This window comes from Arvicanthis niloticus, chromosome 25 (assembly GCF_011762505.2).
Source record: "Arvicanthis niloticus isolate mArvNil1 chromosome 25, mArvNil1.pat.X, whole genome shotgun sequence".
Taxonomy (NCBI): domain Eukaryota; kingdom Metazoa; phylum Chordata; class Mammalia; order Rodentia; family Muridae; genus Arvicanthis; species Arvicanthis niloticus.
The window spans coordinates 24491716-24514501 of NC_133433.1; the positions used below are offsets into that span (position 1 = coordinate 24491716).

At 40.3% G+C, this 22786-nt stretch overlaps 1 protein-coding gene across 2 annotated transcripts; it reads right to left on the reverse strand.

The window, feature by feature from the left end:
- Nucleotides 1-442: 442 nt before the first annotated feature.
- Nucleotides 443-21878, reverse strand: Sdcbp (syndecan binding protein). 2 transcript variants are annotated; one of them, XM_076924242.1, is made up of 9 exons: nucleotides 21743-21878; nucleotides 13752-13817; nucleotides 11873-11972; nucleotides 10261-10370; nucleotides 8441-8599; nucleotides 6979-7154; nucleotides 3113-3284; nucleotides 2368-2459; nucleotides 443-1598 (listed from the first exon to the last, which is right to left on the reverse strand). In XM_076924242.1, the coding sequence occupies exons 2-9, from the start codon at nucleotides 13800-13802 to the stop codon at nucleotides 1544-1546; spliced, it is 915 nt and encodes a 304-aa protein (XP_076780357.1). In that variant the 5' UTR covers nucleotides 13803-13817; nucleotides 21743-21878; the 3' UTR covers nucleotides 443-1543. The 2 variants fall into 2 exon arrangements, with proteins under 2 accessions (XP_076780357.1, XP_076780356.1); XM_076924241.1 differs by having other exon boundaries at nucleotides 8441-8602.
- Nucleotides 21879-22786: the final 908 nt, after the last annotated feature.

A 22786-nucleotide genomic window follows, 5' to 3' on the forward strand; every position in this document is an offset into this window, starting at 1 on the left:
ACAATGTAGCCTCTATAGAAACGTCAATGGTTTTCTTTTACATTCAGTCTCTGAACAGCAACTACAAGATTACAAATTTCTGTGCCATTGAAGCATGGTTAACAGTGAAAAGGAAAAATTCTTGAACCAGACTAAAGTAGTAGAACCTTGAGTGTCAGTTTTAAGTGTCACCTATACATGTGGATGGTCTCTCGTTTCACTAGAGACAAAGCAGCCTTTCCAGGTTCCTTTGTACCGATGTCAAATGTGCAGGGTGAAGGAAGCCACGGGCTGGGCATCTAAGCCTCCCAGGACGTGAAGTGTGCAGGGTGAGGGGGCCACATGCTGGCCAATAAGGGTACCCAGCAAGTGTATTTCCAGGCAGTCTTAGCTCTAAGACTGTTCTTAGAGACCCTGGGTGTCAGCCTCACAGTAAGAAGACTGATGCAATCACAGACTAAAATTTACCATTTTTATACATTTAATAGGATAATATCACATAAAATAATAGGAGAGGCACAAACTAAGAAGGAAAAACAATCAGGATAAAGTGTCATTGTCATTTTTGTTTACAGGATGGAGTCAGAAAATGGAACAAATTAAGATGACTAGGGAGACATTCTAAAACCACCCCAACATAGCTAAGGTTACACAATGTTAGAACTCAAATGCCAAATTAGATATTACCCACTTAATCTACAAGTGAAAAAGAGACTCCAAAATTTATTCTATTTAGTATAACAACTTTTACATGAAATATATAGCAATTTGTTTCTCAGAAAGCAATAACGGCAACTCTTAGGCGTTTCCTTTATGCAGTGACTAGAAAATCTTGATACAACTAGGCAGTTCTGCTTTACCAGGAAGCTGCTCAGGGCTAGCACAGAACAGCTTAATAGAGAGCTAACATCTCAGGTTTCAGAAGGCAGCAATAATTCTATTTTGGCTTTTATTCTAAATGCTTACTGTAGTTAAGGCGACAATTGAAGCATATTAAGTGAAGGTAGTTAAAATTTAGTGACAATCATTACAGTCTCTTGCAACCTACACGCAACTGTATAATGCTTTTGTGGAATGAAAACAGTGTTGATTAATGCAATTTTACACACTCACACAAAGAAAACTTAAAATAACTATCAACTGCAATCATCCTAAATGTACTATGCCGATGTACTAAAATCCACGTGTGCCACAGAACCGAAGCACATGACTAACACTGTGCTTTGTTCTAGGAGAAAGCTGACCAGTTCTCAGACACAGCTAAGCCTACACCAGTCATCCTAATCACAATGGCTTATATAAAAACATCAGGTTCCCAGTAAAGAACCAAGTCGAGGAAAATCAGTAAATCTTTTGAGTTTCACATCTGTAAAGCCAGGCTAAGGCTACACCTATCTTAAATCTGAAGACGGCATCAGATAGAGTGCGGTTCCCAGCTAGGACGGAAGAAAGGTCTCCATGCAGCATATGCTCCCTGGCTCCGGGAAAGCTTCATGTGCGAAATAGACAAGTTGCCAAAGAGGAAAACTGGAAACATTCAGCTGTGATGCACTGTACGAGGGTTTTAAACTTCAGGAATGGTGTGATCCATCAGGCTTTTCATAATGCTGGGAGCCATCCTGCAAGAGAGCCACTCATTATATAATTGATGTCTTAGTTTCAAAAATACCATGTTAATCCAAGATAAGTCCATTCCAGTTTAGCACCTGTTGTCATCGATACATTTGAGGAAGGAGGGAATGTCTTTAAATGAGCTCAGGTCTCAGAAACTGTCAGGAAGAATGGCTATGTACGCCAAGGACAGACATGTTAGAGAAGGGGTGAGTCCTTTACATTAAGACTGGCTGTTTAACTGAAACAGCAAGGCTGGGATGAAAGACAGGGATAAGGAACCTACCAGTAGTTAAAAAGAAAAAAGACTGTAGACCAATCAACTCTTTTTCCCTGCTCTGAGGGTAGCCAGCTGCATTCTACCCAAAACCAAAAAATATAGACAAAAATTCCATTACAAAGGCTATGTCTATGTCTATTCCAAATCTCACTTCCATGTGCTATGTCAGGACTCTGGAAGAAGTGTTTCCAAGATAGCATGGTAACAGCTATGAGTTGAAAAGCTCTGGATAGAATCGCCCCTTGCTGGCCTTTGTCAGCTCTCATGGACTCCACACTCCTCAGTTCCTACAGAGATAGCAAGCACCATGCATCTCTCTATGTCCTGAAACACGGAAAAGAATAACAACAGCCACCTGTAATACCTCACAGGCAAGCAATCCATCATGAACCACCATGACTAGATTTCTAATAAGCAGATGACCTGCAAGCCGAAAGTAGTGTTCACATTTATGTCAGGTGCTGGTGACCATTAAAGTTGAAGAGCTATCCACTTACCGTTTAATAATATGTTCGAAGATAAAAGCAGGCATGATTGTGATGGTAACCACAGTCCCAGCTGTTGACAGTATATCTGCAATCTGAGCATCCTAATGAAACATAATAGAATTACATTTCACTAAGGCTTTATTTAATAAACATAAAATCATTACTGTTAGGTAAGAAACACACTATAATTTGATGTTGTCTTGCTGATGTCTCTGGAGTCCCAGTCCCTGGTATGTCTGAATTTTAATTTTAATCTTACAGATGTAATTTTCTTAAGCTAGTAACAAAGTTTAAGGCACTGATCAAAACTGTTTCCTTACTTGAGAACAGCTTGCACCATAAACAGTTAACTGTATTCTAGAATTTATGGTCTAAAATCTTAATCAAAATCTATAGAACAAAAAACAAAAAACAAAGTATTATTATATACCAATACTTATTCCATTTGTAGACTGAAAATACTGGACAGGCACCCATTCAGAATGTCTAAGTATCTCCCTGCTCATATCTCCATAGAATTCTAGCTTAAGGGATGCCAGGAACCACAGTCTAGCCACCTCAGTATGGGAACGATAATTCAAGTAACAGCCCAGAGTTATTTCTGTGATGGCCTAAGCCAGAGCCAGAGCCCCAGCTCCTGCACTTAATTCTCACCAAGTATCAGTGGTTGGGGGTCATCACAAAAGCCCCACCACCTATATGATATTTTCTATAAAGAAATGACAGGGAAACCAAGGTCATGTGAGTCCCTTACCTTCAAGCCAATGACGTTCTGTCCGTTGATCTCACAGATGTGGTGATCAGTGAGAAGGCCGTTTCTGGCAGCAGAACTATCTTTCACTATGGATGTGATTTTTCCACTTTTGAAGATAAAGCCAACATGCCCGCTGCTGTCCTTATGCATAGTAACTGTCCGTTCAAAGGGCCTGAAGCATTAAGGATTGGGTTAGACTGAAACGTCAATTTCATATTTCAATAGACATACCTACAAACTCTGCCACATGGGATATTTTGTTATAATAAGTTCTAAGTGTTTCTAGTAATTTACTATGGCTGACACTGTATATATGGAACATCTTAGTATTAGCCTTTTTCAGTTGCATGATTTAACTGACTCACCACCAAGATATCCTCCTGCTAAATATGAGAGAAAAGCGCACAGTGCTCCATGGAGCTATCAATATGCTCTTCCTCCACCACGGCCCACCATACCTACTTGCATTAGCAGTGAGATGTTAATGAGATGAGTGCTTTCCACTGAGCCACTGAACCCTTGAGCGCTTCTGGGAGCCAGATGAGCTTAGGACATGGAAATCTTAAAACTTCACTGGATTTTTCACATCTCAATTTTAAAACTTTTTAATGGATTTTCGTTTGTTTCATTTATTATGTGTGCATATGCATAAAGTGTAAGTTGCAGGAATAAGCTCTCTCCACCATGTGACCCAGAGACCCGACCTAGGCTGTCAGGCCTGGTTCTGGCCTCGCCCACTATTCTGCCGGCTCTATTGGTTTATAAGACATACATTATGTGTAGTCTGATTTTCTTGAGCGCTGGGATTACAGGCAAAAACTCTGCTCTCATTTGAAAGACCCACCAGAGAAGCACTGAGAAGGAGGGTCCTCAAGCCTAACCGGACAGGGAGGCACAAGCTACAGTTAAAAAGGCTGTCTGCCTCAAAGCTCATGCCACTTAATACTTGCTGACCTTCTGAAACCCTGCCCCTGGTCTTCCTGTAAGATTTTAAGGCCACCTGCTTTGTTTACAATATGAAAGTCTGTAGCTGTACCTTCTTATTGGTCCAACTCTTTTAAAAAGAATTACCAAAAAAATTCATTCAAAATAACTTAAGAATATATCTAGCCAAAGCTATGAAAGACCTGTCTGTTCCATGACAGACTCTCCCAATGCAAAAGGTACTGAAAAAGGAAATCACAGAAGACAGTTGGTGATGGAAAGTCCATGCAACTGGATTGGCAGAATTATTATAAAAATACCTATACTACAACAAAATTAATTTATAGATTTAATGAAAAGTTCTAATACTAGATTTTACAGGTTTACAAAAACACAAACCAAGAATTCCTTTGGAACCTGAAAAGACCACAAACAGCCAAAGTAACGCTAAGGAGCAACAACACTGCTGGGGTTTCCAATGCTCAGCAGCAGGGCATCCACTGCTACAGTCCTGAAGAAAGCCTGGTGCTGGAATAAAGACAGGACCACTGCAACAGAGCAGAGTGCCCGGAAAGACCGCAATGCTACAGCCACGGAATTTTTGGCAATGAAAGCAAAATCATACAATGGAGAAAAAAAACAATTCAGGAAATAACACTGGCAACTCTTGAGTTTCTACCTATGGATGAATGAAATCAGATTCACTCTATACAAAAATAAAATGAAAATGGACCAGAATTCTAAAATCTACATGGCTCCAACTTCTAGAAGAAATCAGAGAGATCCCCTTCAAGTAATTGGGGGTCAACAACTCTCTGAGTAGAGCAGCTACATACAGTAAAGGAACCATCCCCAGGAATTAACAGATGGGACCACATGAAAACAAAGTATTTCTGTACACCAGGCAAACAATCAGCAAAGCAAAAGGCCCCAGCATGGACAGCCTTTACTACACTTCAGACAAGCTGCTAATACCCAGAATTTATAAATAATTGCAGTAATTAAATACTAAGAAAATAAAACCACCAATCAACAGATGGCCAAATGAACTAATAGTTTTTTTAAATAACTTAAAATGTTCAATAACTATTTTTAAAAGTTCAGCAGGGAGGTAGTGGCACACGCCTTTAATCTACCCTCTAATCCCAGCCCTTGAAAGGCAGAGGCAGGCAGATCTTTAAGTTCAGGGACAGCACAATCTACAAAGTGAGTTCCAGAACAACCAGGGTCACACAGAGAAACTGTCTCAACCCCTCAGCCCACAAAAAAGTTCAATATTACTAGCCATCAAGAAAATGTAAATTAAAACTACCTTGAGATACTACCCCCCCTCATCAAAATTGCTATTATCAAAAATACCAAAGGATACAAATTAATACATCCACTGTGGAAATAAGTTTACAAGTTTCTCAAAAAAAAAAAAAAAAAAAAAAAAAACCACTAAAAAACAGAATTAGCACATGACTTTACTACTTCACCCTCAGCAATCCACTGCACACAGAGAACTCCACTGCAGAGATACTGCACTGAGACTCTCCACTGCAGAGAAGCCTGCTGCAGAGATGCCTGTGCCCCTCCACTGAGTCCTGCTTTAGTCACTAGAGCAATGAACTGGAGTTATACTAGCTGTATGGATAATGAAAATTCGATAGATATATATTAGCATACTACTCAGCTCTAAAGAAAAATACATTCATAAAATTTGCACAAAAAATGGATATATAATGTATAGAACTACTCAGTCCCCATCTTAGGAAATAATCACTTTCTTCTTATTTGGAACCTAGCCAATAGTTTACACATATAGACAAAGGTACACAGGATACAGCATGGGAAAGGACTAAAAGCACATGTCAACATGAGTTATAAAAGAAGATAAAGTGATTCCATTTTCTTTTTCTCTCATGAATTTGCTTATAGTGGTGAATAACTCAAAAAATATATTCTATAGTGAAAATATAAAATCCAAGCTTCTGTTTCAAATAGCTACATTATCTGTATAGAGATTTACTGAGATCTATAGTCTTTGGGTCTGGTTAATTTCAATGTGTGATATTTGCAATGTTACTATTTTTTAAATATATGACGCAAGTGGGCCTATGAACATGAGTGCAGGTGCCTATGAAGAAGGAAACAGATACTGGGCCCTGGAGCTGGAATTACTGACAGCTGTGCCCAGGCCTACTTGGGTGTGGGAACCTAGCTTGGGTCATCTGGAAGAATAGTGTGTACTCTTAACAAAAGATAGCTTGCCAGACCTGGTCCAACTTTTATGAAATTCTGCTTTACACATTAAAAAAAATTATAGACTTTTTCATTTTTTATTATACTTAGGAATTTAATAAACATTTTTAGATCAATGTCATTTTTAGTTCAAGAAACTCCCCCTCCCTGCCCAGGTTTGCTCTAACAGTGTGATATTGGTCCTAACACTTGTGAGGGCTGGGAAGACAAGAGGCCCATCATTCTTGTAGACCACCCACCATGCAGAATGATTCATCCTCTTTTACTTAACTGCAACAATCACCTCAGAGACCAGATTTGGTTCCAAAACTGATTCCTTAGGAACTCTGTGACTTTCAGTCCTCATGACAAGGGGCTCTGGCACTGGATGCCTAAGCAGTGTGCTGCAGAGTGGGCCCACAGCCGCCTTACTACCTCAACTACTCCTCTAGCATATACAACCTGTCCAGAGGTAGACAGGGAAACCCTTGCTAGGACAGATTCCCATAAAGGGTGGTAAAATGTATATGCAAAACTAGAATTCTATGAAAAGAACCTAACTATGTAGAAAAACACATAACTGCAAGACTGTAATAAATCAACACTTTCCTTAAAAACTAAAAAGTAGAAAACTGTATTTACAGAACCCTGAAAGGAAATGTCCAGGAAACTGGACATTTCGACTCGCACTTCAGCGTCACTGGTGGGCGGCAGCTCACCTGTCACGAATGGTCATGGTAATCTTCTCTCCGAATGCCTGCTTGAGCACCTTGTGCGCCTTATCAGAGCTCCAGCCTGCACAGTTCTCACCATTGATCTGGAGCACCTGGTCCCCAAATCTCAGCCCAACCAAGGAGGCTGGGGAGTTCGCCTGGACTAGTTGAACAAATATACCCTAGAGAACAAGAAAAGAATTTCTCATTTATCACTGCTATGGGTAACTACAGTTCCTGGGAATCTGGCATCATTTTCTGACCTCGAAGGACACCAGGCATGCATGTGGTGCACATGCATATATGCAGGCCAACACTCAATACAAACAAGTAAATACATTATAAAAACAATTAAATGATAGTTTGGGGTAACAATTCCTTGTATTTTAGCTCAAAGACTACTTTACTCATCTCTTAATAAAACTGGGATTAAACAACAACAACAAAAGTACCTCCAACAACAAACTCACAGGATATTCACATTTATGTAAATTCAATCAGATTTTGAACCAAGCACAAATACAAATGAGGAAGGCTAGGGAACCTTTCCTACAGTAGTCTATGGTGGAGCAGACATGAGCTCTGCAATGAATCAGTATGAACAGCAGCGGCACCCCCTGACTTCTGCCAAGCAGAATGGTGCTAACGGACCCCAAGGCAACTCTACTGAAATATACTGCACTCAAGCTTCAGTGAGGTCAGGACTTTACCACAAGCACAATGATGTGTCTCAAACATGTGTAGAGGGCTGCACACAACCATGCCTCAGCCTTGAGTGGAAAGTAGTGTTGGCTTTTCCTGCCAGCATCAGCCTCACTCAGTTAAACAGTGTGATGCACTTGTTTTCTATGTGGAAAGCTGGACTCAGTAAGCTAAGAACACTTAGACTGAAACAAAGTCCAGGAAGATAACGTCGAAGGAGGAGGAAGAAGAGGAAGAAAACAAAAAAGAAAAAAAAAGAAAATGGTAAATTGAGGTAAAGACCCACCATGTCCTTAACATTTTAAAATGTATCTGAGGAACCTGGTTTCATGTCTTTAGTGTGATAAGGGATTCACGGACTCAATTACAAAGAACTGTTCACAATTTAAGTTCAAATTTTATGAACAAAAATAACAAACTTGCAGAACCATCTCATAAATAATTATCACTTAGTTTAAAAATGTACACCCAATTCTCCCTGGTCCATCTTTCCTTTACTGTCACCTATGTTGCCCTGTGTGAAGCCCAGAACTGTATCACACACACTCTTTCATATGGTTCTATAAACCCAGTGACATCATTCATTTCAGTAGAGTACCAAAAGAAAAGCTTGTGGTCTGCTTGTAAGTTCCAGCCTGGCTTCTTCAGTCAGGTGTATTCTCCATTTTAGATAGGTTGTTACAGCTAGGCAAACTATTTTCATTTCAATGATTTGATAGTAACATTCTGTGACCTATTTGAACAAATTTCAAACTATAATACTTACATTATCTATTGACTTAAGTCTGAGCCCAATTTTCCCATCTTGATCCTTACACAAAATGACTTCACGAATCCCTTGCTTAATTTCTGCTCTCCGAATTCCAGCGTCATTGCCTGTCACAGGTGCTACCATATAGTTCACACTGGATGGCCTTGCCGCCAACTGCTAAGAAAAAGACAAAATTTGACAGGATTTAGAAACACGGCAGTTAACTGGAATACACACAGTTATACTTCTTACAAATATTGCTCCATTAATAAAGTTCCCTCAGGTGAAGTCTGATTTCCACAATAATGACAGTGGTTTTATTTCCTCCTTCTGAGAATTTACTCCCCCATTATCCTTGGATAGAGAAGACCCAGTGACTTAAGTCAACTGGCATCTCTGTGTATGGGATCATCATCTGCGGCTGGACTGCCTCAGCTTGAGACCACATAAGTGACATCAGCTGTCTCAAGAGACTGCATTGCCCAACGAGGTCATGCAACCTCAGACTGTGTACGTGCACTTCCATCAAGTCGGTGCAGCACTCAAAGCAATGGATGAATCACTGCTCAGAAGATATTCTGTCTCCAACAACTACACTGGGGTTTGCCTTTATTTCAAACATATTTTCCTAGAACTTGACGTCACACTAGACTTTTGCAACATTCTTTTTCCAGAGATTTTCTGTGGTATAATCATAAAATTACCAATTTAAAAATAAATTCAGTATGAAAAGGGCCTTAAGTCTGGAATGAAATAAAGAGACAACATAAAAACATATTAAACTACTCTTGACAAAGTCTCTGAGTGTACACAATGGGATTAGGAAAACTGAGGCGCCGAGAGCAGGGCAGTGGAACTGTGGTTGATCTTATACTGAAGGTAAGCAAGCTCCAAACGGACTCCAAAGCCGGACTGTGGAGATGTGCCGAAAACAGAAAACTAGGAGAAAACACACGACAAATCTCCTTGATACTAATCTTGGCAATGATTTTTGTAGTAAGGAGAGCTCCATCAGACTCACAGATTCTTCCCAGCTGGGCTGGGGCAAGACAGCACACACCCAGAGGTAGGTGGGTCAAGTCTGAGGCCAGTCTCAAAACCTATCTCAAAACAAACTAAAAAGTTCTTCACAACAAAAGCAGCATGCACCAAACTGAGAGCAACCCTTGGAATGGGAGAAGTCACTTGAAAATCATCATGTAGTAAGGGGCATAATAACTCAAAACTCTACAGCAAGAAAAGCAAACAACTCAATTTACAAGTAGGCAAAATTCCTCCATACAACCTTCTCCCAACGATAACAAATGGGTGTGTGACAGATCCTTTATCACTAGAAAAATCAAAGCCAAAAACGACATCACCACCTCATGTGTCAGTATGCTGGGAACAAGCAGAAGAAACTTACTCTAGGTACTACCACTTGGTTTTCAGACTCCATTTAATCACAGTGAGAAACTAAATTCAAGGTCCTGGGCCCTAGGGGAGCTGGGGACTTCCCACTAGTAGAAAAGCTTCTGTTGTAAGGAAGCAGCTGAATGAGTCTGGACAGCTCCAGGACAATTCTCCATCTTTCTGGCAGGATCAAACTAAATTCATGTTTCCAGACTCAGGAACCTCCTCCAATTGGTGAAAACTCCCTTGCTCAACCCCTGGTGTGTCTGAAGACAGCTACAGTAGATATAGATATAGATATAGATATTATTAAAAAAGAAAGAATTTTATAATCTTAGGAGAGGTCAACCCTAAAGTTATAAATATGTCAGTTTACTACAAATGAGAATTTACACCTATATATAAAGTACATTTTATAGGATTCAAGATTATACTGTACATACCCCTTGACTTGTGGCTCCAGAGACCATGGGCATGTTTTCACATATTTCAGCTTCATTTAAAGACAGCCCCATGTATTGAGAGAGCTCTGGATACAGTTTAGGATACAGATCTAATGTAAACAAAGAAAAAGGCATTGGCAGAATATTCATAATAACAACTTAGTATGAACTTACTGTGTTTAATTTTTAAAAAAAAAATAAGGTACTAAGATTTAGAGGCATAAAATGGAAGGCCATCTTTCCATCTCTGCCACAATTAGAGTGAAAAAAAATCCATAACCATTTAATGTGAAAGTTCTAAAATATAATTAAACAGTCTTAGCTTTCTAACCCAGTGAGTCATCCGTTTGTGGCCATGAGCACTTCAGGACCCACCAGAGACCACGGTCTGCAGGTATTCGAGTCCCACATCTAGAGTGGTCTAAAGCTGCCATGGTGGCATCACTGCTTTATGCCCACAGCTTCACCTGTGTGGCAGAAGCAGGAGGATTGCCACAAATCTGAGAGTAGCCAGAGCTAGATAACCACACCTGAAAAGTTGAAGGTCATCTAGCCAACAGCAGACATGAGCAAGTCATCCTGTCTGCCTGTGACCCCTGCTGCAGATTCACCATATACAATACCACCCAACATTTCTCTTAAGAAAAAGAAGAAAGAAAGTGTATATGTTCACAGTACAAGTAGTGACAAAAATAAAAGACAGTAACTACTCAAAGGTAAAAATAATTTTCCAAATAAATGACCTTGCCCTTCTGTCTTTTAACATAACCCTAATGCACTAAAAATTTGGGGATTATGGCACAAGTTCTTCAGTTCAGAATACCTGAAGTGTTTACTGTCTCAGCTGCTTAACTCACTGCATAAACAGCAATGGGAATTGGATGGTTCCTCTCAAGTAATAGGAGACAATGTCAAAGCTTGTGAATTTATTCTTTTCTACCACTTTAAGAATGACAGGCTTATTCCGATGAAGTGAGACAAACAGAACTTTTAAACATTAACAATAGTTAACTTTTTTTTGAAGTGAGCTACTTCCAAAATCTTTTTCTATGATCTGACTTCAGAGTAGACTCATTATAAAGAATAACGTTAAGAGATGGCAATTCAGAAGATGAAAAGCCACAGAAACTTAAGTTAATCATTTACTTTGTATCTTAGTATCTTACAGAGAGGCTCTGTCCTGAAGCCTTCTGATTCAGGATGGAAAAGGGAGAGATTATGGCTTACGGAGTTTGAACAAGAGCTTAGTTTTGAAGAAAATCCCCAAAAGAAGACAATTGGAAACTTCCTGAGTTCCCTGGCAAAGTAAGAAAGAGGCAGTTCAGGATGAGTGAGAGAGCGGCAGTGAGAAAAACTGTACTCCCCTGGAAGAGTGTTTCCCAGTGATGAACAGACTTGTTAGAGATGATGAAGCAAACTAAGAATTTTATTATGCCCTAGGACTCATCTTCATACTTACAGATCACTCTTGATTAAACAAGTTAGTTCTTTTTAATAAACCATAAGATGTCAAAACAAAATTCTAGATTCTGAATTTCAGGGGAGAAGAAAGCCTTTCTATGTATTTCTGTCCCCCTCGCCCCCAAATAAAGAGTTCAAAGTATAAACCTACTTCCATCTGGAGGGAAAGAAGCAGAAACATCCACCAAAACAAACGCTTGGTTGGCAGGATTGGCAGGATTGGCAGGATTGGCAGAATAGGCAGTTTGAGCCTGGAAAAGAAAAGAAAATTTTAACAAATAACAAAAAATTCCTACATCTTCCTTATACTATTTACATGTTAAATCTAGTACTTCCCAAACCAAACTAACAACTGAAGTTTTACCCAAAGTTTCACTTTAAACGCTTCAGCAATCCTTTTCCCCAAAGGAAATGTATAAATTAAAAATTTGGAGTACCTTAAAAACTGATCGACACCACATTCTACACCTTACAGTCAGTGCCTAACAGTGCACCTGCAAATACAGCAACTGCACACTTTCTCCTGTGGTATTTGAGACAGGCCTCAAACTTGCCATTTAGCTGAGTGTTACATTATCATCAACTCTTGATGCCCTGGCCTCCACCTCCCACATAGAGGGATGAGGGGCATGTGACACTATGCTCAGTTTATTTAATGCTGGGGATGGACTGGATCCAAGGCTTCATACACAGCAGACAAGCACAGGCTGTTAAGAGTTTGGAACTGAAAGAAGTTCTACAATTATGTGGTGCTGAACGCAACAGCATAATGGCCTCTGTAAAATACTTGACACAATATGAACTGCCAGTTCGCTGCTGTGGTGGAAGGGCCGGACAACAAGAAGGAATGTTACACTCCTCTATAACTGCTTGCCAGGGCATCTCAAGATCAAACGCACACATGTCATCCATCCTAGGATATGAGGCAGAACAACTAGCTGAGTGGCTGGACCAGAAGTATTTTAAAATCTAGCAGGAACAGAAGAGCCACCCCACTTCCTGCCCCTTCTCCACTCCATCTCCCAGCACCTAGCTCTCTGCTGGAACATCAAAGGTCCTGTGAAGGAAATCTTCTCTTAGAGAGGTCAGCTGACATACTTTACAGTCTCCCCTTGAGCTTTTGAAAAGCAGCACTTACCTCATGGCTTCTGTCCATTTATCCTCAGAGAGGAGGCATATTTATTCTACGACTCGACTCATCACACATAAAGACCTCAAAAAAAAAAGCTCCAACAAAACTACCACTACCTAAAGGGCTGGTGTGCATATTATACACTCCAACTTACACGTGTCTTCTGTAATTTAAACTGTGCTAAGAAAATTAAGCTATCTTTGAAGATTGTCAAACAAATTTAGGAAAATACTATCTGGGGCTAGAGAAAAGATTTAATGGTTAGGAGTACTGATTGCTCTTCCAGAGGACCCAGGTTCAATTCCTAGCACCCACAAGGTAGCTCACAAGTATACATAACTAGTTTTAGGGGATTTGACACTCTCACACAGACATACATGCAGACAAAACAAACAAAGAGGGAGGGAGAGAGGAGGGGAGGGGAGAGGAAGGGAGGGGAGGGGAGGAGAAAAAAGGAAATTGAAATACTACCTGGAGGAGAGGTGGCTCAGTGGTTAGGATGAAGACGGTGGCATGCTCTTGAGCAGACCCAAGTTCAGTTTCCAGCACTGAGCCTAGCAGCTCACAATATGCATAACTCCACTACCACAGATCTGATGCCCTGACTTCCAAGGTGACTTCCAAGAATACTTGTACTCAGGTACATGTATACACACACACACACACACACACACACACACACACACACTTACTTTTGTTTATCTAAGAAAGAAATTCTATCCCAGGGCTAATAGATATAGAGAAATGAAAACGAATTTCTAGGCAATGTTTTAGTCTACAGGAGACCTAAGCAGACTGAGGAATACATCGACAAGTGCATACTTTCTGTTTCAATTCCTGTTTCATTTAACAAATGAAAACATTATGAAACTTTTTTTTTAATTAAAAGCAAACATACCTGAATTACTTTGTCTACCTTCAAATCTTCAAGAGATGGATAAAGAGACATTTTTGCAGGTATTTTCTAAAAAAAAAAAAAAAAAGTATCACACAGTATATACAGCCAACAATATGCATATAAACATTTAACAACTGTTTAATACAATAAATAAACTGAAAAAAAAAACAACGAAAAAAACAAAAACAAAAAAAACCAATGGCCTTTTTAAGGCATATCATAGTTAACAGAATTTAACAGTGGTTAACAAACGGTCTCTCTGCTCCCATAGCTATGAAACTACATTCATCTTGGATTTTAAACATCAAGAAAAGCTCCCTTCATTTCACAAGTTGTGAAAATCAAAGAAGCATGTAGCTTCCCCTTAGCTGACACAGTGCCCCTCAGCTAACCCAGGGCCAGGAGATGACCTTTCACAGACACTGTTGGGCATGGACAGATAACCTTCTAACAACAAGAGTCAAGAGAAATAGTATGCATGTAAACATGTAAAACAGCACTGGAAAGATACTCATAGTATATGGAAAACTTAACGTACACTACCTATTTTTTATCAATAGTTTTATCTAGAGGAAAGGGATGTAAGAAGGAAATTATTGCCTTTCACTGTTAACATTCTCTACAGTTCACTGTTAGGTTACCATAAACTGCTTCTTGCAACAGTTTAAAATAAGAGTATCTGAAATATTACCCAGACACATATTTTAAATTTTGTTTAGCTATTCTGAGGTAAATACCTGAGACATCCACTTAGCCAAATAAAACAACGTATCCTAATTGCTAATAGGTTTGGTAAACTACTGAGCCATCTCCATCAACCTACCACTTCCAAATCTATTCTTTATTTCCTGCTCTCCCAAACCAGAGCTGGAACCTTTTAAATACTGCCCTGCTGGCAGGAGGAGGAGGAGGAGGAGCACTCAGCAAGGGCAGCCAGCGATGCAGGAGCTGGGACTCTCCCAACCAGGCTCCTACAGAAGCCGCTTCTCTAGCAGTTCCACCATAGGGAGAAGATTCAACAAGTTTAGACCAGCTATACTGAGCAGAAAAGCAGGAGAAAGCCATTAAGTTCTCTCTGAAGGAAAAGTTCACTCGGAAACCCTTTCATATGGGTGTCTAGTAAATCCTAAAATGTGACCCGCTAGAGTAAAACCTCGCTGTAAGTTCAACCATGTCTACTAAGGAGCATCCTACAAGACCTGGAACAAAACTCTCAGCAGGCCATTTGTTCCTTCTGTGCACAGTCCTAGTTGCGGTTACTTAACTAAAACAAAATCCTCAAAAAAGACATGAGAAGCCCTCTTCTGAATTGTTGGCCAGGGCTGTCTTAAGAGACTCCCAAAACATACATCCTATGGCTACTGCCCCAGAGATGGAAGGTGAGGACACCATACATTTCATAAGCCTAGCTAACTACTCAGTGCTAGTGAAGTTGTGGATACTGAAGAGAACCTACAACCACAACTTTACTAAACCAGCAGAATCCTAACTACATTCTAAATCTCTATCCTCAGAAAGTATACTTTCACCTCTCATCGAGAAAACTTCTCTTTGCAACAGATAGAGACCAATACAGAAAACCACAACCCATCAAAATTCGGTGTTATGAGGCCCAGTCCCAATGGATACATCTACAAAACACTTCTGCACCCAAGGCTCAGGGAACACTGCAGAAGAGGGGCTGAGAAAGCTACAGGCGTCAGACACCAGGGAGTTCTGTAACACTATGTATCCTAGTAATGTCGAAAATAAGCCATAAAAGTCTCACCAACACGACTGCCTATCCATGAGCTGAATAAGGACAATAACATACACGTCAATGCAGACAGGGAAAGATCAAAGATCACAAGGCCTCTCAACCCTACACAAAGAAATACAGATAGTTAAAAATGCTGGTGGGTGGGGGGAGTCTTCTCCAGGGAAGAACATACTAATTGGTTATTCATTTCAAATGGTTAGCCCTGGAAAGCATACATACAAGTAACATACAGACTGTGCAGGTTATATTTAGGAATATAAATATCAATACATATACATATATGCATATGATAAAAATGAAAAAAGACACTATAAATCTGAAAGACAGCATGGGGGTATATTGGAGGACTTGGAGGGGAGAAAGGGAAGGGAGAAATGTTGTAATTACTTTATAATCTCAAAAATAAAAAGCTGGATGTGGTGGTACACGCCTTTAATACCAGCACTTGAGAAGCAAAGGAAAGCAGATCTCTGAGTTCCACACCAGCCTGATCTACACAGCAAGTTCCAGGACTACACAGAAAGAACCCGTCTCGAACAACAAAAGTAAAATAAAACTCTACCCTTCCTAGATTCTCCACAGGACTCTTTCCTGCTCACTAACCAATCACCATTTACTCACTCATGCTATAGGTACTAATTCTGTACATTAAACTTTATTAAAAATCATTATTGGCTGGGCAGCAATTGACATTTTACTACCACTCATACATAGAAAAATCAAATTCTTTTAAAGAATGTATTTTTCATATCAACACAAGCTGTATATGATCTCACTTCTAATACTGGAATTCTATTATGCACTCAACTGACACTTCTGCGCCCCCCCCCCCCCTCATGCCATCCTAGATGGCATCCTCCTGCCTCTGGATTTACCTACTGTGGGCATTTTAACTAGGACTAATGGCATGCATGCCTTTTGCTGGCTTCCTGTCTACCATATGGCATGCTAAAGTTCATCAGTGTTGTATCATTCATCTATCAGTATTTTATCCTTCTAAAGTTGAATACGTTAGATTGCTTATATACCACTTTATGTTTATTCATTCTCATCTGAACCTTGGAGCCATAATAAGTAATGTTCTTGATACTCTAACATTCTTTTTTATTACTGGTAAATAATATATATGCTTTAGAAATATTTTCATAAAGATATGCCTTTTATACTGTTGATATATAGCTAAAAACATAACTTCTAAATCAATGTAGTAGCATACATTTAACTTTTGTAAATGTTCAAACTGTTTCTAAAAGAATTACACATTTTTTTATATTTTTTAAATTTATTTTTATTGAATATTTTATTTACATTTCAGATGCCATCCCCTTTCCCCATTTCCCCTCCCTAGAAAACCCTTATCCCATTCTCCCTTCTCCTTTTTGATTTTATACAATTTTTTAAATGTCAATCAAAGGCTTTATAAGTTTGGTAATGATCAATAACAAGATGCCCATACAATCAGAAGTGTAACCCAATACCCAACCTATATATACCAACTATCTTTGACTGGAGGAGACACGCGAACATCCACCTCCATGTTCTGCCCCCTTCCTCCCTCTCTCTCTCTCTCTCTCTCTCTCTCTCTCTCTCTCTCTCTCTTTCTCTCTCTGTCTTTCTGTCTATCTCTCTCTCAGCTCCTCTTCTCCTCCTCCTCCTCTCCTTACTCCTTCCCCCTTAGCTCCTCCTACAAATCACCCTGTTAAAATAAACCTTTTCTCTCAAACTACAATTAGAGCATAACTATACCAGTTTGTGTTGTTTTTGGTTTTTCGAGACAGGGTTCTAAATTCATTCAGGTTTCGAAATCAGTGAAACTGACTAGTTTATAAATACAAATGTAATTCTCAAAGTTCTGCACACTAGAAAGTCCAAGAACAAAGAGAAGCGTCATGTCCTGTGCCACAGACAGCAACTTCTCATTGCGCCTTCACAAGGCAGATGGGACAAGGCAGGTCTATGGTGTCTCTACTGTAAGGATTCTAGCTCTAGTTGTGAGAGCAAAGCCCTCTGAATCTCACTACCCAAAACCCACCTGCACCTTCATGCTTGCAGAACTTAAACAATGAGTTTTGAAAGCGGGTATACATGCAAACATGTCACATACTCCTATCTGACAGATTTTCAGATACTCTCATTCTTTAGATTGCTTTCATTTTGAGTGTTCTTTGTAGCTCATTGTTTTCAGTATGACTTTTCCCACACCCCTCCTTTTAAAGATTCTAATGGTTATTCTATACACATTTTAGTTTAGTGTGAATTTTAGAATTTACTCTCCTCACTCCTGACCTTTTAATAAATTTTAAGTATAGAATTGGCATTTGTAAGCATATACTTAGATCCGGAGGCTGGAGAGCGAGCTGAGTGACCGGTTAAGAGCATGCACTGCTCCTGCAGACGATGTAAGTTCAGTGGCCAGCACCAATGCTGGGCAGGTGACAACTGCCTGTAACTGCTCCTTAAGCACCAATGCTGGGCAGGTGACAACTGCCTATAACCGCTCCTTAAGTTTAAATACATTCTGTTTTATTTTTGTCTCTGATATTTTCTAGTTTCTCCTTTGATTTCTTCTTTTACCCCACAAAAGTGAGAAAGAGTGTATTTTGATTTCTACTTTTACTGTGGTCATAAAGATGCTTGATATTTCGGTATTTTTTAAATTGTTAAAACAAAATGACCTGCATGAAACACTTGAGAAGAAAATGTCTTCTGTGAAATGGACGGAACGTCCTATTGATGGCTTAGGGCCGTTTGGTCTGCAGTACTACTCGAGTCCTCCACTGCTTGCTAATGCTCCAACTGGATACCCTCTCCACTAGGAGAGCTCTGATAAGGAAATTATTATGCTATTATCTGCTTCTCCTTTGTCCTAATTTACTCAATGTATTTTAAGGAGCTGAGGTCACATGTGCACATAACTGTTTACCTCCTGAGTGGGTGCTTTTACCATTATAGCACCACACCTTTGTTTTTAGTGTCCTAAGCCAGTGGTTCTCAACCTTCCTAATGCTGTGATCCCTTTATTCAGTTCCTCATATTGTGGTGACCCAAACCCCACCGCCCAAAACCATAAAATTATTTTCGTTGCTACTTCATAACTGTAATTTTACTACCGCCGTGAATCATAATGTAAATATCTGTGTTTTTCAATGGTCTTAGGCAACCCCTGTGAAAGGGCTAGTCCACTCTAAAGGGTCAGAACCCACAGGTTGAGAACCACTGGTCCTATGCTTACACAGGAAACATGCTCAGCCCATCCTATGATAATAACATATTAAGAAACTGGGAAGGATAAGTGCTATTTTGCTGAAGTTTGAGTTCTGTCAAATGAACTTAGAGGAAGAGGTCAGAAGGGCGGGCTATACACGGTTGATACAGAGAGCAGATAGAAGATCAAAGACTGAAGAGCAGTGCTTCTCAACCTGGATGTCACAACCCCACCCATTAGGGGCTGCATGACCCTTTCAGAGAGTTCACATACCACATATCCTGCATATGAAATATTTACACTATGATCTAGAAAACAAAAATGCCTCTAACTGTAAGCCCCACTTGCCCAAGAATAGATAACTTCCTGGAATGCTGGGGGTTGTTGTTCATAGGATAAGAAGTGAAGTATTCTCACTTTTTTAAACAAGGCTGGTTGCCCCAACTACACAGGATACACTTGATGATATATAAGCAGGAAGTATATCAGGATGTGTTGAATTCAACAATAAGAACCTTGGTTGTCCTGAGGGACAAAAGACTTTCCTTGTCATTCATATAATATGCCAAAGAACATATACCTAAATCAGTCCTATCAGACATTCTGTGACCACAAGGAATACACACACACACAGAGTGACAGAGAACACACCTAGAACAGGTCCTAAGAAGTATCTGACTTTAGCTAATCTTCAGATAAAAACTACCTCAAGCATTAAAAAAAAAAAAAAAGAAAAAAAGAAAAAGTTCCCAGGAGAGGGGCAACAACTGGACTGTATAAAAATAAAAGAAGAAAATTTAAAAAAAAAAAAAAAAGTCGTTCCCAAGGTCCCTAGACTGATAAGAGTCCATGAGAGGCCTTGAGAACTGTTCTTTTAAACAAGTATCCAAGGGCATTCTGACGATCAGCCACTGAGAACTGTGCCCATATGTCACAGACTAATAAAAGATACCACAGGGTCTATAGAAGGGAAGCGAAAATGAGTGACCCTTCATGACAGCTCTAAGAAGAGCTGGAGCTGCTATGATGTGACAGGAGTCCTGCAGGGGGAGAGAGCCCTCAGCTCGGAAACATAGAAGGAGTTTCTGCTTATTCTCCATTAGAAGTGGGGTCCAGGAAGATGCAGAACATACACACTAGCAGGGGATGCTAAGAAGGTGATAAAGTTAATAACTTCCTCAGGGGCCTAGCTTTGCTGGCAGTTCTGTGTGTGGCAATTCGAGGAAGCTGTGCCTTTCAGTTCCCAGCACCCATTCTTTGGGCAGCTGACAAAACCCCTAACTCCAATTCCACAGGGATCTGTTGACTCTGGCCTCCACACACCCTCCACTCCCCCCTCCCCGCTTACATGTACATACCCACACACAAACAACACTTTTTAAAATGACTAGCAAAAAGGAGGGAAAAAAACTGTCACTTTTTTTTTAACATACTTGTTCAAAACCTTTCACAGCTTTGAGAGAGTCAAAGTAGGAGTAACTTGTACAATTTATAGATATTGGCTCCAATTATAAATCCAAGCACAGTAAGACCATTCCATGTCTTTAGTTGACACATATTTGCAAAGGGCGACAATCATACCTATTAGCTTAGTCACTCTGACACTAGTGGAAAAACAGCTGAACTTAACCATAACTGAAAGTTACAATACAAATATTATCACCAACTGGAAAAACAGACTCACACAACAGAAAATCATGCCACCCTCCAGTGTTAAACTGAGGGAAACATATTTTGCATGTCTGTCCATAAAGAAACTACCTGAATGAGTACCTAAGATCTTAAAAGAACTAGCTTGCCAGAGCAAATATGGCTGGCTGGTGGGCACAACCAAAGCCTATACCAAGCACAGGGGAGATTTTACACTGTACTTTGTACACTTTTTAAATGCTGAAATTTTGAGCCATATGGTTATGAATTACATCCTTAAAGGTAAAATTTTCAGTAAGTGTCACAACACTTGGCAATCAATAAATACAAAGAGAAATATTACTAAATGTGTAAGTATTTTAAAGTGTGTGGGTGTCTTTTAAAGTCTCTTGATGTTTACTATCTAAGAGAAAGTGGCAAAAGTGGGGGGGGGGGGGGGAGAATTGATGAGTCCTGCTCATATTAAAGGGCTGCTTAATTAAAAAGTGCATCAACATGTTTAATCGGCCCCTTCTTGTTCATGGTTTTTAAATCCTCTTTAATAGTTCCAGCACAACTAAAATCTGCTTCCAAAGTTAAGTAACGTACCGTCGGCTATAATGGAGTAACTGTTTACTGAACCTTTAGTCATTCCACTTCCCTATTTCCTGGTGCAAATCATGGTCAGTAATACTTATGTACCACGTAAGACCTACAAGTTTAAGGAACTAAGTTGTTAACAGGATGGAAAGGCACATTTTTAGTTTGTCCTCATCCTTAGATCGGGAAAATGAGACCACAAATCTGTTTAACGATATCACCTTGACATTTAAAAAGCAAGACAATTGACCAGGGCAGCAGCTGTTTTCAGTGTAACTTTCGTTCTTAAAAACATTTGTTCTCGGTGTAAGGGGTGCGTGTTAAGAATTTCTGTCCCTACATTTTCTAAGTAATTTACCTAATGGAAACAAAACAAAACAGAAAAAAAAAAAAAAAAAAAAAAAAGCTGCGTGTCTGAAGATAGGACGGATCCGGCAGACGATCCTACACACTCCACGGCTGCACTTCTGAAACTGGAAACTTTCCACGTCCCTACGCCTCCCTCCGCCCGGTATTAGAAGGAAGTCCTCAAAGGAGATCTGAGTCACCAGACCTCCGGGAACCGTTCCTTGTGCACACACCCCGCTGCAAGCCCAGGCTCTCCCCGCCCCCTCCAAGAGCAGCGGCTCGGCCGCTAACCGTTGTCACCTCCGATCCGTCGCGCCCGGCCGTCCTGACGCCGCCGAGGACGCGACCCAGTGCGGGTGAGGACCCGGCGACACCCACCCGGTGGCACGAGCACAGCGCCCGACCAGTTTCCGAGACCCGCCGGGGCCCGGGACCCCCGCGAGCGCTCACCTGCCCCGAGGACCGCGCTGTTCCTGCCGCTCGCTCCGGCTCCACACAAGCGAACCTCAGGGCCCGCCCTGCGCGTCATCACCGCCCCCTCCTTCCGCCGCGCAGGCGCACGCGCAGGCGCCGTCCCCATGACAACGCGGCGCAGCCCGCGCGACCTCCGGCCCACCCGCTCTCCGCAAAATCCGCCCAAGACCCTGCTCCAGCCTCGTTTCCCTGGCAGCCCCCGCCGCCTTTTACTACCCTTTGTTCCCAGAACGAATGCTCATTGGCTGCTGACTGTTTTGCTCTCTGTATTGAACACACAAAGAATAAATAAATAAAAGGCACATTATAGTCTTGAAAAACACAGACTATGGTTTCTGAGAGTTGATGGTGCTGATACGAGAACTCAGATGTTTGAGGTCTACATTAAAATGCAAAACTGACAATAATCTACAGCATTCCAGGGCTGAGGCCATTACCTGACCGTTTATAACGGAATATGACATCATTGGCATGCAAGCAATTTTCTACCTAAATTATTCCCCATTACAGTAACTTGAAAGTTTATCTCTGGTAACTAGTAAAACAATAAGCATTATATGACAAGTAGAATAAAATTTTGATGCTCCGGGTTGCTTATGGCTTAACTGATGAAAAACTTGTAAAACGAGTTACAGGATTGAAGAGGAAGAAATACAGTTCTGTTCGGAGTTGGCATGGTTATCTGTGTAAACAAAGACAAAATAAACACCAATAAGCAGCTACAGCAAGGTTGCTGGGATACAAGGTTAATATACATGAGTCAATTACTTACCTATCTTCCCGAAATAAGGAATCGGAATTGAATATTAAAAATATATCAAGATAAAATACTTATATCTCTGTGAAGGAAAACTCCTGATTAGAATTTCATACTGTGGAAATACGTTGGAATGTTGCAAGTCCAGAGGAAAATCACTTTATCTTGGTTTAAATCCTGGCCCTCCAGAAGAGCCATTCCTTGTCCCTCTGTGTCAAAACTAACATTTTGTGACAAGAGATAAAAGTTGTTTAGAATCTATT